Raw genomic sequence first — 14,646 nt, 5'->3', positions numbered from 1 at the left:
CCAATCTTAAGATGCAAGGATTTCGGTATAGCAGCACCCCCTAGTTTGTACTTTGTAATGATTTGCCCTTTAGTGTTCCAGTTTTTGCTTTCATTACTGTACGCTTGTCTTTCTCCCTTAGTCTGACATGTCTCTACAATTTCTACAGTGATAAAACCACCAGAATGCCTCACGCATGGATATACACTGTACCTTCTTGCATTTTTCCCCAAGACATGCCAAACTGACTAAATACTGGACACACTGCTTAGTAAAGTCTATTGGAAATTAGCATTAAAGATAGCAGGGTTCTGTACATGGGCGGTTTTCTGTCCAAGTCCCACATATCCGCATCTTGAAGAGAAAGTCAATAAAATATTAAACAGGTTGACCCATTGACTTTGCTGGCCAACTGATCTAAATGTTTTTCCCCAATGTGCTGGATTCTATTGCCTGAAAAAAATGGATTCCATAAGTAATCCATGAAAACAACTTTTCAGTTGAAGTCTACAGGGAAACCTATAGGTTTTTAGATACATCTCATGGGTTTGAATATAGCCCCAGGTGTCAAGGGGGATAGATCACCAAGTAGCAGTGGGTCAAATCAAGCTAATGTTGCTACCAGGTATGGGATCCAATATCCGAAAATCCGTTGACCGGAAAGCTTTAAATTCAGAAAGGCCACCCCCGATAAACTCCATTTTATCCAAATAATCTACATTTTAAAAATGATTTCCTTTTTCTCTGTAAGGGCAAAGACACGCTCAGATTCGGGGAGATTACTCGCCCAGCGACAGGTCCCAAGCATTCTGTATAACATATCCCATACGTGTAGTTATGTTTTGGAAGCATGAAGACATTACAAATGAAGCTTCTTGCTAGCTAGCAGTCAATGGAAGGCAAACAAATAGCCAGCTTAATCACTTAATTGATAGTTGTTTTGTTCTTGCGTAGCTCCCTGAAATGTTTACATTTGAATATGGCTCACAGATAGAAAAAGTTTTATAGCCTTGCCACTCCGTATTGTAGGTTCATTTCCCTTAGTTTACACAATCTCCTTGATCTAATGTTGTATGATATCATCAAATGCCTTCCATTAATTTTAACAGCCAAAAGAAAGACAAAATTGGACATGAAGGCAATTTTTTGACTTTTATAATCAATGGTTTACGGAACTTTTTTTTCAAGCAATTCCAGAATAGTAGAAACACTAAATAATCATGTAGAAATCATCCTGAAATAATGTCAGACTTTTGGCTTTGCTGTCGCTCAGATCTGATGTTTAGTTATGACTCCAACTCCTTACAAACACATAGGGGCAGATTCCCTAAAGGTCGAAGAGACTAACACTAGCGAAAATTTGCCAGCATGACGTCATTTCGGAACTTTGCCTATTTCCTAACAGGCGCAGGCGTCAATTCGCTAGCGTTGCTTCACACTCTAACACCAGGCAAATTTTTGCTCTGGCGAACGGACGTAACTCTGCAAATTCACTAAGATGTGGATTTTACTGAACGTTACCTCATTCACCAGACTTGCCTTCGCCAGCTCAGACCAGTGCAATGGAGTGCATAGGACTTTCTCAATTTTTAGTGCAAAATTTTTGTCCCAAAAAACAGTGGCATAACTAGATATAACTGGGCCCCACAGCAAATTATTTTTCAAGCCTCCAAAATGTCTAAAGATTGATCTGTTTTACCAATATTTATTGTAATTATATATGAATTAGGGCCTCATGGGACCCCTATACCTCCTGGCCCCCACTGCAGCCGCAGGGTCTGCTTCCTCTGTAGTTACGCCCCTGCCAAAAAACAGTGGTGTCTTTTCCTTTTTTATGAGTGATAGTCTGCAAAGGTCCATAGAAAATGGAGGGGGGAACCCGGTTACCCAAAAAAATTTCTAACATATTGAACATAAACTATACAGTGGGCTTATGTTTAGGGCATTATAACAACTCTATTTTATTTATTAAGGTTCCATGGACTTGTGTAATGTAATATATTTGCTGAAACATATACGTCCATGTAACTTTATAATTTATAACGCTAGCGCATCTTCGCTTTGATTGCCGAAGTAACGCTAGCAAAAATTCGCCAGCATTCGGCTCCCTGGACGCAACTTCGCACTTTAGTGAATTTGCGTTGTCTTAGCGAATTTGCAATGGTGGAAAGCCGTCGCTGGCGAATTTTCGTCGGTTAGGGAATTTGCCCCATAATATAATACAGCCATTTATTGTACTGTGGTGCTTTATCTATGAACTGTGCTTTGACTCCATCCTACAATTCTTTTTCTGTTATCTCTTTATGACCATATTTGTTAGCAAAAATAAGCGAGCTAGAATATTTCCATAATCCATAATATTCTATGGCTATCAAATGCCAAGTGTCAGAACTGGGACATTACATCTCAGATATAAGATGCATCTTTTTAGGCTTTATGAAGAAAGAGGAAGCTGGAGTTCTTCTCACCTCCTCATGTAAAAATATAATAGGCTCGGCGAAATGATCTTACACTTGATATATACTGTTGATCAAGGCATAATTCGAGAAATTTAAATGATTGAAACACTTTCATTGAATTGCCATTGCATTGTCAATAATGGCTTTTTAATCATATAACTTTGATGTAGTGCTGCCCAATAGCTATTTGTTTTATTGCTTATGGCCTTTGCTTATGTAGCAAAACAGACTTTTGCAGGGGGCTACAAATTAGATCAGACACGGATCAGACACAGAGGGCCAAAATAACAAGGTAATTTTCCAAATATTTTACAGTATTTAAGGGTTCATAAACTTCTTTACAACATTCATAACTAATTTTTTCAAGCTTGGATCTAGATTTGTTAAGGCACAAATTCTTCTTTTTTTTTTTTTGGTAATATACAGTATATAAAATGGTTCACCATTCAGTTTTTATTTCTATTAAAACACATTTAAACAAATCATCAGCCAAAGATAGACAATAGCCAGCAATTCAAAACAAAATACCTGCTTTGAGGCCATTGGGAGCAACATCCAAGGGGTTGATGAGAAACACGTTGCTCAGGAGCCACTAGTTGGGATCAATGATCTAGAGTAAGTGCTTACCTCCCAATTGTCGCGGGACAGTCCCGATTTTGACAACTGAACCCGCAGTCCCGGATTGTTACTGAAATGTCCTGACTTTCTCTTTGATCTCCTGCACTGAACAGCCAGAAAAAGATACGTTTCTAAAACTTAATTGGCTTTTGGCAGAGAGCCCAGAATACGTGGCAGGTGCACTTAGATGCATTTGTTACAATTTAGGATAAGTAAAGAAACAATTGTAACTTTTTTTTAAGGTCTCTTGAGGAAACTGTGACTTGTAGCTTAAAGGGCAATTCACCTTCATTAGCAAAACTGTAATAACCGGAAAAACCATAGAAATGTGTTCAAACTTTCATAACCTACTAAATTTTGTAAAATGAACATGGTCATTGGGGGTGTGGCCACAAAAATGGGAGTTAAGTAAGTACACACTTGTCATATCTAGGATGCAACAGCAGGGCAGCGTTAACCTTGTCTGAAAAAGGCAGGTGTAAGTAGAATTACCTATACTGATGTCTTCTTCATTATACTTTTTTGGAAAAAAACATCAATGTTCAGTGTAGAGCAAAATTAACTTTTTTTCCTACTATAGAATTACAGGTGATTGATTTGAAAAGAGAGACATAAACTGCACCTCTTGTCTTCCTCTTCATATAAAAAGGAACTCTTACGAGTATAATCCAGTGAAAGGGTAAAAATGCATTTTTCTTTATTTTAATCAATGCCACACAAAGTTTACAGGCACATTTGTTTCCCATTAAGTGTCCCTTTAAAATTGACATCACTGTAATAGTTCTGGCTATGCTGAGCATAATTATGCAGTATAAGTTAAATTTTACAGATGGAAACTGATTAAAAAAAAATGTGGTCGAAAACGATGCAGTGTCTTGGTGAATACCATATGGGATGTGGTGGGAGGAATGGCGCAGAAGAATAGACTTTTTTTTTGGCTCCATCCCAGCGGAAAATTTGGAAATATACATCGCATATTGACATAACACACAAAAGCATGGCTGAAAACATACCTTTCTGCTCTGGAAAATGTAGCCATTAGCACAGACTGATCCTGAATGGTGTACTTTAACTTTGTAAATATGCATCTCAAATATGAAAGTGCACTGCAAAGAGACTGACTTATTTACAGTAGTGACATGACTATGAAAATTTAATGTCATACAATTACCCAAAAAATGTGACATGTTGTGATTTATGTTATTTTTAAAAAATATATATTAGGGTTCATTTACAAAGGCCCCAGTCACAAGAGGTACAAAATCAAGTCACTTAGTGCTCCTTTACTAAACTCTAAGGCAGCTTGTGCCCTTTTTTTGCACTTAGCACTGGGGATGCACCGAATCCAGGATTAGGTTCGGTATTCGGGATTTTTCAGCAGGATTTAGAGTCGTCCAAATCCTTGTGCCAGGCCAATCTGAATCCTTAAAATCACATGATTTTTCATCACAAATAATAGAAGGTAGAAATCTTTTTTTCTCTTTTTTCCTTCCCGACCCAGAAGCCAGATCTCAGGTTGAGTTTGGTCATTTGTCAGCTGAAAATGGTGGAAACCCCTGTCAATCTAGGGCGTCCTTGGGCTACAGATGTGGTTATCAACCTGCACAAAATCCCTTTTGATGTGAATCTTGGCCAGATCACGCTTATTTGGCCCAATGTGATGCTGGAAGTTGTAGCTTAACAACATCAGGAGGGTTGTTGGTTGATTATACCTGATGTAGAGTGACAGACACAGGGCATTCATGTTTATATAAAGCGGACAAAAATATTCTACCTTTCTTCTTAGCATACTCCACTGAGGCTTCTCTATTTGTCTGAGGGATTCGATATATAAATAAGAAATAAAACGAAAACACTCCGTGCTGATCAGTGGAACTTCCTTTTATGAAAACCAAGGAAAGAACCTCATGGAACAATGTCTCCATTTATGAAATTATGCAAATAAAAAATGTGCCGCCGAAACAGAACCTGCAGCATGTCAGGCTTTTTCAGCTGGGACGTGTCCATTATCACCTGATTTGCCATTGCTTAGATGAAATCCTCTCTAAAGAGTCAGCTGAGAAAGGTATTTACATTTAGGGCGCAGGATCACAAAATGGACTTTTATGTTAGATAAAGTCCATACTGTACATTCATTCAGGCATCTGTTAGCAAGATTCCTTGCACAAATGAAGTGTGCAAGGCCTCTATCAGTGTGCTGTAGTGTACAGTCTCCATCAAAATGCCACAATTGTATAGAGCCCAGATCTAGTTACTGACATACACAAACAAGAAGGCTCATTTATAAATACAGTATATCGTGCACTTTTTTGGGGGACACGTTTTTTTTTTTTTTTTGTTTGTTTTTTTTTTCAATGTAGCATTTTTTTCAGCATCATTGCAATTGCAGGCCAATTTGCATCCAACACAGCAAATTGCTTGTTTTTGTGAAAGTTGCAGTCTACGTTGGGAAAGAATGGGGCCCACAAACTGCCTGGGGTGCCCTAGAATTACTGCCTTGTTCAGAGAGAAGGCAATTTCAGGGTTCCATTGCATCAGTGCCATTCATCAGAGCAGACTGGGCTGCATTGACACGCCCATAAGTACATAGAAGTGCAAGGAGCATGTTTGACTGTAAGTACCCTTTATGAATAGTGTCAATACATGGACAAGTCTTTTTAGTTAGATGCACTTGTAAATAAACTTTATTACCAAGCTGGCTAGGTGGGTAAAAGTCCAGTATGTGTTAGAAAGTCCAGTATGTGTTAGAAGTGGTATCATGGATACAATGGAGGGAATTCATTAAAATTCACATTTTTCCCAACCAGGATTTGGCTTAGTTTGCTAAAAAAAAATCAGAAATGAAAATTGTTTGTATGGGAAAAGTCGCAACAAAATTGTGAGACTTTTTGAATTGTCACCTGAACACAATTTTTTTTTTTTTTTTTTTTTTTTTTTTTAATAAAAACCAGTGTCAAAATGACGGAACCCTACAAAGATCCTAAAGTCAAGAATAATCTTCCAATTGTCTGCCATTGATGTTTACATATAGTATACATCATTGCCTACAAAATTAGGGTTTTTTATTTATTCTATATGTCTCCTTTAAAAACTCGACCAGAAAAAATTGAGGCTTAATAAATAGGCCCCTATGTCACCTATTGGCTTTGTACAAGAGTACCAACCCAAGTAATTGGATAAATGGAGTCCCTTATTATGCATTTGTAAGAATCCATGTATACAGGTATGGGATCCGCTATCCAGAAACCTGTTATCCAGAAAGGCCAACTCCCATAGACTCCATTTTATCCAAATTAACATTTTTAAATCATGAAACCGTACCTTGTACTTTATCCCAACTAAAATATAGTTTATCCTTATTGGATGCAATACCCGTCTATTGAGTTTATTTAATGATTACATTTTTTTAGTAGACTGAAGGTATGAAGATCCAAATTACGGAAAGATACGTTATCCGGAAAACACCAGGTCTCATACGTGTGTATGAATACAAGATACATTCACCCTCAGACCACACAGCAAAGAAAAATAGAAAATGGGGTTAGCCAGAGGGAGAGTCAGACCATCAAACATGTAAGGAGTAAAGACTGGATATTTTGATGAGGTTTATTAACCTCTGTAGGGTAGGAGTTACTTTTGGAGACCATAATGACTCTAAATCACTAGAGCTTGACTTTCTAGCTCTACAATTTCATAATATAAGCCAGATGATGCTCATGGCTCTTACTGTGATTTGATGCTGGGGGATGTATTTCATTCTTTAGGGGCCTATATAATAATGACAATGGAAGCAAGAGCTCAGTGAAAGTAAACATGGCGAAACTCTTTGTGGAGCACTGGATTAATTAATGCAAAATCATAAGGATTATGTTCCTATTTGCATGGCTCATTTTTTCATATATCATTATAAAATGAAAATTCATACATAATCCATAAACATAAAACATAATCTACATAAAACTGGCTGAACTAAATCAATTGGAAAAAAACAGTTGAAAGGCCTGGCAGGGGCCAAGTAAGTGTTTACCTTTGTAACAGTGTTTTATATTTTGTTTGCTTAATAACACTGGTTGGTAACAGTGGGCTGGTACATTAAAGGAGAATTCAACCTGTTCGTTAACCCCCCCCCTCAGCGCAGATTCTTCCAGTGAAGTTGCACGCGTCCATCTTCCGGCTCCTCTGTAAGCTGACGGAGAGATCGGTATTTCTGCGCATGCCAGTTGGAGCAGTTTGCCGGACAACTGCGCATGCGCAAAGTTACACGGAAATTGCAGATCCCTCAGTCAGCTTACAGAGATTGCGGAAGATGGATGCGTGCAACTCTGCTGGAAGAGTAAGTATGGTGTATGGGGCATCTCCCGGGGGGGTAGTTAGCTTGGGGGGAGGAGGGAGGGGGCTCTACCTGGGGTGGGGTGTACGTTTTTTTACGAACAGGTTGAATTCTCCTTTAAGGGCAGAGACACACGTGGAGATTCAGGGAAATTCAGTCACCCGGCGACAAATCTCCCCAAACTGCCTTCCAACCGGCTACAATGTAAATCGCCAGCGGGATGGCACTCGGATCGCTTTGTTATCCAAAGTCGCCTGAAGTTGCCTCACAAGGTAACTTCGGGCAACTTCGGAGAACGAAGCGCTCCGAATGCCATCCCGCCTGCACTGCAATTTACATTCTAGCTGGCGGGGAGATTAGTCGACCGAAGAAGAGGCGACTAATCTCCCCCAATCTCCACTTGTGTCTCTGCCCTTAACCTTTTTTTTTTATTCCATCATGTGGTCATATGTATCTTTATATCGTCTGCACTCACATTGTTTTGTATGCCTGATGAAGGGGCATGTCCCCAAAATGTTGCATTACACTCATTAAACATGAACAGATTTTTCCTATTAATCTATATTTGGTGATGCGGCCGACCCTGCAGAATGAACACCGGGTTACTGGATTTAAATTCTCACTGTTCAATCTGGTGGCATCTGCCATGTGGCATGATCTGGATTTAAACCAGTGGAGTGCCGGTACCTTAAGAATTTGGGGGGGAGGAGGGAGTTTCTTCTCAGAGAGGATGGTAAGCTACAGCCTCACATGCTTCATAAATCAAATCAGTCATTTTTCTTTTCAAAAACATTTTTGCTTGATGGTTGTTTATGGCAGTTTGGGTTGCAGAAACAAATGACAAAGCAATGGAACACATACAAGTGTATATGATGCAATTGTATGGGGCAGTTGTGAGTTGGCAATCGAGCTTCCATAAGCGCCCGTATAGATTATCAAGCAGATGTTACTTCTGTGAGACCATCTCCAGTTGAATAGGATGTTGCTTAAAGGGGTGGTTCACCTTTAAGGTAACTTTTATTATTTTACAGAACAGACAATTCTAAGCAACTTTTCAATTGGTTTTCATTATTTATTTTTTATAGTTTTATAGTACATTTGCCTTTTTCTTCTGACTCTTTGCAGCTGTTGCTGCCTCCCTTCTAAAAAACAAATGCTCTGTAAGGTTACAAATGTATTGTTATTGTTACTTTTTATTACTGATCCTTCTATTCAGGCCCTCTCCCATTCATATTCCAGTCTCTTATTCAAATCAATGCATGGTTGCTAGGGTAATTTAGACCCTAGTTATCATATTGGTTAAGAAGCAAATCGAAGAGCTGCTGAACAAAAAGCTAAGTAACTCAAAAACCTTCTATAATAAAAAATGAAAACCAATTGCAAATTGTCTCAGAATATCACGCTCTACATCATACTAAAAGTTATCTCAAAGGTGAATGACCCCTTTAAGGAACCTACATACTAACAACTGCCCTCTGAACTAACAGCATGTTCCCCCCTCCATGTAACCTTATTTACAAGAGACAAAAAGGATGAGTGGCCGACCCCTATTGGAATTGCTGCACTGCATGAGGGTTTCTCGTAGACAAAACATTGCTTTGTTTTTGGTATCAGGCAGATCTACTCGAGAGAGAACTTGAGAGGGAAAATGCCTTTCATCTTTCAGCTCGTGTCATACATACACTGACTTCACATTTGTACCCAAGGAAGAAGCATTTTATTGGAAACAAGCACATTGTATTGCACATGCGTGTTGCTGACGGTCAGAAATTAGTTTTTATTTTTTTGGTGAATGTGTCTAGATTTGTTCAAGAAAAAAAGGGAGAAAGAACTTGGTTTTTTTCCAGTACATTGACACAGTGCAGATGAGCAGGAATGCTGAGTGTCGGGTAGGTTGGTTAATACACAGAATTCAGCCAAGTAACATCTGAAAAAGGCAGTGAAATTAAAACTGCTATTTTAATGATATATGAAATTAATCTACATAAAAGATAGAATGTGACAAATGTACAGAATGTCACCTTGTATTCCTGGTTGTTACAGAGGTACAGTGTGTAACGAAACCCATGACTTGTGCTCTGATAAACTTCAGTCACTCTTTACTGCTGCACAAATATAAGGGTCAGGCCGTGGTTTTTAATTATGGAAAATAAAATGTAAGCTTTTTTTTTAACCCTTTACAACTTCCTGAGTCTATGCTTGTGCCAGCCTCTTTTGAAGTTTCCTGGTGTTTACTCTTTAATGCTGTACTGCAAGTTGGAGTGATATAACCCCTCCCTTCCCCCCCCCCCAGCAGCCTAACAATAGAACAATTTGAAGGTAACCAGATAGCAGCCTCCTAACACAAGATAACCGCTCACTGGTAGATCTAAGAACAGCACTCCATAGTAAAATCCAGGTCCCACTGTGAAACATTCAGTTACATTGAGTAGGAGAAACAACAGCTTGCCAGAAAGCAGTTCCATCCTAAAGTGCTGGCTCTTTCTGAAAGCACATGACCAGCCAAAATGACCTGAGATGGCTGCCTACACACTAATATTATAAATTTAAAAAATACACTTGCTGGTTCAGGAATGAACGTTTATATTGTAGAGTGAATTATTTGCAATGTAAACAGTGTAATTTAGAAATAAAAGCGACACCATAAGAATCATGACCGAATCCCTTTAAACTCTGTTTCTTTAAGTTAACCCCCCCTGCTACTTTCTGTCTAGATAAATTAAATCTGAGAGATGCAAATGAAAATGTAGAAGGGAGGCCAATCCGTTATCCTGCTCTTTTAACTTTCAACTGTTTATGGGAATGATGTGGACAGTTTAAAAATAGGATGAATTTTCCCACCAAAGAACAAATATGAGGTCACAGCAGCATTATTATTGGGCCCATTTGAGTTTATATGGGAAGCTGCTATTTTGCCTGCATCAAAGAAGTATTTGAGGAAACTCTTGTGAAATTAATAAAAATGTATGTAAACAAGCATATCAAAATAAAAAAAAAATACATTCTCTTTTTATAGTATGTGTGGGAAAGGATGCATCCATTTTAGCATTATTTGTATTCCATGCAGAGCACCTCTGCATACCCCGTGTCACACCTCCTATATCTACAATTTGGGTAAAACAGTATGCAGGCTGCAGGTGTCCTGTGCTTTTAAGTTATTCACAGAAAGGCTGCCCCACCATCCCAAAAAATCCTAGTCTGACTCTGACAAAGCTGTGGATACTATAAATGATTTAAACCAAGTAAAGCCTTGATAGAATCACGTACATTTCCCCTGTACCAAAGAGAGGGAGGATAGACAGAGCCCTGCACTACCTACTGATGTAAAAATCCTAAGTCAGAAGTTCTGTCAACCCTGAGTGGTGTGGGGATATCCAGGGAGATGGAATGTTCTTAAAAAATGTTTATAAAGATGTAGAATGTTTCATGCATCATATTTTTATTGTCCATTCAAGTGGTACAGGTATGGAACCTGTTATCCAGAATGCTAGGGACCTGGGGTTTTCCATATAGGGGTCTTTCTGTAATTTGGGTCTCCATGCTATAAATCTAAAAAATACTTTAAACATTAAATAAACCCAATACAATTGTTCTGCTTCCAATAATGATTAATTATATCTAAGATAGGATCAAATATTACTATTTTATTTATATAGAGAAAAAGGAAATTCTTTTTAAAAGTTTGAATTATTTGATTCAAATGGAGTCTATAGGAGACGGCCTTCTGTAATTCGGAACTTTCTGTATAACAGGTTTTTGGATAACGGATACCATACCTGTACTGCTAAATCTATTTATAAATACAGGAATGCTGGTGTTCTACTGAGAATTTACATGTCGAGTAACAATATCACAGCTGTCACCTTTAGGTTAATCTTCTGCAAACTATAAGCTAAGTCTGCAAAACTGAACTGGAAAAACACAGGTATAGGATCCATTATCCGGAAACCGGTCATCTAGAAAGCTCAGAATTATGGAAAGGTCGTCTCCCATAGACTCCTTTATAATGAAATAATCCAAATTTTTAAAAGTGATTTCCTTTTTCTGTGTAATAATAAAACAGTACCTTGTACTTGATCCAAACTAAGATATAATTAATCCGTACTGGAGCCAAAACCAGTCTATTGGGTTTATTTAATGTTTACATGATGTTCTTGTAGACTTATGGCATGAAGATCCAAATTACGGAAAGATACGTTATCCGGAAAACCTCAGGTCCTGAGCATTCTGGATAACAGGTCCCACTGAATTTTCCTATAAAGGGCACCTGCTAGGCAAAAAAAACTGTTCTCGCCAACTGGAGTATGGACTCTATTAGTCCGCACCTTTGGTTGGGGATAATATCTTTGCCCAACAGGTGCCCTTTAAGTATGTTATTGATGTGAACATTTTTAGTGGCAGCCTCCTGAATATATGCACCTTTAAAAATCATGAAAGCTGTGATGGTTTTGACTTTTCCTTCTCTCCTCGTTTATAGATGTAGGACAAAGCTCGGCTCTCACTTTATCGGACAGCAGACTACACCCGCAGTCTCTGGAGAAGAGTCCATGGAGAGAATTCCAGTGTCAACACATGCTGAAACATCTGCACAACGGTGCTCGGGTCACAGTACAAATGCCTCCAAACATCGAGGGTCACTGGGTCTCTATGGGGTAATTTTTTTATTTACAGCTATTGCCAGGCATTCTTGGAATTTACCTTTTGGTTGTATGGGTACTGACTACTGACTAAGTTGTTTTAATGTGGTCAGGACCAGCAGTGCAGAGAATATTGAAGGACAGACAGATTTTTTTTATTTTTTACAAATACAGGTATAGGATCTATTATCCAGAATGCTTGGGACCTTTTGTTTTTTCCGGATAAGGAGTCTTTCCGTAATGTGGATCTCCTTACATAATAAATATGCCCCTTAGTCTACTAAAATGTAATTTAAACATCAAACCAAATAAGCTTGGTTTGCCTCCAATAAGTATTATCCTTACATGGAATTTTCTTTCTAATTTAATGATGAGTACATGAACATGAACAAGAAACATGTTACTGACATAAAGGAACATCAATTCAAATGTAACCTTGTAATGTCTGCAGTCCACCCACCAAGTAAACATGATACTGGCTGTGCTCTTATATCAATTTATAGATCTTTGTGCCCAAGTGTGGGTTCTTGAGCCCCAAGAGCCCCTCTCCTTCACTGCTGTGGTCTGGCATTTGATGCATTAGAGAGACGAGTCTATGGAGTTTCCTTGCACGCCTGCCTTTAAAAATGCTTAGCAACCTTGTGCCGTTCAGTTTCTTTGATGTTTAGAATAAGAAACATTAATGTCTGGCAAGGCTGTAATTCATATTATAATTTGTTTTGCAAGTGGGCGATTTGAGAGCTTGAGAATGTAGAACCATACAGCAATGCTTTGTGGTCATTTGTATATCTGCGTTTTCATTACAAACCACACTACCCACAAGTGACCCAACACTTACCATAAAATACCAAAATATATAACACAAATGCATTTAGCAGTTCTACTCTCAATGCCACGAAAACCACTCTGAGATCTGTGTGTGTTAAATACTAGGTGTTATTTCATTAACATTAACATTTTGCATACTTTATACAAATAATACAAATACAGGTATGGGATCCCTTTTCCAGAATCCCGTTATACAGAAAGCTCTGAATTACAGGAAGACCATCTCCCATAGTCTCCATTTTAAACAAATAATCCAAAATTTAAAAAATGACCTTTTTCTCTGTAATAATAAAACAGTGCCTTGTACTTGATCCTACCTAAGATCTAATAAGGGGTCCGTTTACTAAAGTGCGGTAAATCTGACTTTAAGTTTCCGCATGTTATCGCTGAGAATATTTTTACGCCAGAATATTCGCAGCGACTAAGTTTACTAAACAGCGATGCGCTCAGAAGTCATTGCGATCACTTGCGGTAACTACGTTAAGGAACCAGCTTACGTTAGCGGTAATTTTAGCGAGTTGCGAATTTTCTGGCGAAAAATTACGTTTTTGCGAATATTTATGCTATAAAATAGTCTTGTTTTATGGCGGTTATTATGGCAATTTTTACTGTGACATTTATGGCCAGAAATGCATCTTCAAAACTTATAAACTTTATTGACTGATGATTATACCATCCAACAACATCACCAGAGTAACACCAATCAAACATATCTGCATCATATAAATCCTTCTGCCAATAGAATCATAGGAAATGATACCAGTCAATCTCTTTGCTTCATAGAAATGCACAGTTTAATGTCGCCAATCCCAATGAAACCAAAAAGTGTAGAGGCTGACGAATCCTTGGACTGTGATGCCACTGCCAATAATACGACTCTGAGCTGAAACTGCTGCTGTTGCACCAGATAGAAGCAGAAGCCAAAACATCCTGTCAGCAATAGCTACAGATCTCTCTCCTGTCAGCAAAGAATGATGGGTAAAAAAAAACATTATTATGGGATATTTCCTGCCCCTTGAGAATTTTCTGGCAGAAAAAATACTTTTACGCCACTTCATATGTGGCGGTAAAAGTTTGCGAATATTCTGGCGTTAATTTTGTCTTTAGCACACTTCGCTGTTTAGTAAACCATGCGTTAATGTGTACGTAGCGTTATTTTCAGCAAATGCGATAACTGGCGAACAATTATTCTTGCGCAAGAAAATTCGCAAATTTATATTTACCGCAGGTTAGTAAACTGGCGATAACATATTTGGCGAAAATTCTGTCTATATATTGTGCGAATATTTTTAACGCACTTTAGTAAACGGACCCCTAAATCCTTAAAGGATGTAAAATAATCCCATTGGTTTTATTTAAATGATTTTTTAGTACATGTAAGGTATTGGGAGCCAAATTACAGAAAGATTCCTTATCCAGAAAGCCCCTGGTCCTGAGCATGCTAGATAACAGATCCCATACCTGTACTATGTTTCTTGATTATGGCATAAGAATAGTTTTCCATTCTTTAAAGCAATGAACTGCGATTGGCCAGTTCCCTTTCCGAACTATAATCATTGGACTCTTATGTAAATATTATACTGTACCTGTTATCTGCTTTGCATATTGGTAATTGGTCCTTTAATTGCTATTATCCTTGTTGTTAATAGAGGAAGACCTAGACATTATGTGGAACTGCTTTGTGCAGACACAAAGATCCTCTAGACATCTGATAAAGAGAATAGCTCATTGTAATATAATTACCATATTATCAAACTGCCCTTGCTACTTTTGCAGCATTCTCAGCTGTATATAG

At 38.2% G+C, this 14,646-nt stretch overlaps 1 protein-coding gene across 1 annotated transcript in view; it reads left to right on the top strand.

The window, feature by feature from the left end:
* Positions 1–14,646, top strand: part of apcdd1.L (adenomatosis polyposis coli down-regulated 1 L homeolog) — a 38,517-nt gene that overhangs the window by 17,699 nt on the left and 6,172 nt on the right. The window contains 1 exon segment of the mRNA NM_001094109.1: positions 11,864–12,038. Coding sequence (NP_001087578.1) covers positions 11,864–12,038 — 175 coding nt within the window.

The sequence above is a fragment of the Xenopus laevis genome, chromosome 6L (genome assembly GCF_017654675.1).
Source record: "Xenopus laevis strain J_2021 chromosome 6L, Xenopus_laevis_v10.1, whole genome shotgun sequence".
NCBI classification, from domain to species: Eukaryota; Metazoa; Chordata; class Amphibia; order Anura; family Pipidae; genus Xenopus; species Xenopus laevis.
The sequence above is the reverse complement of the archived record's forward strand: the minus strand, read 5'-3'. Positions and strand labels throughout refer to the sequence as shown.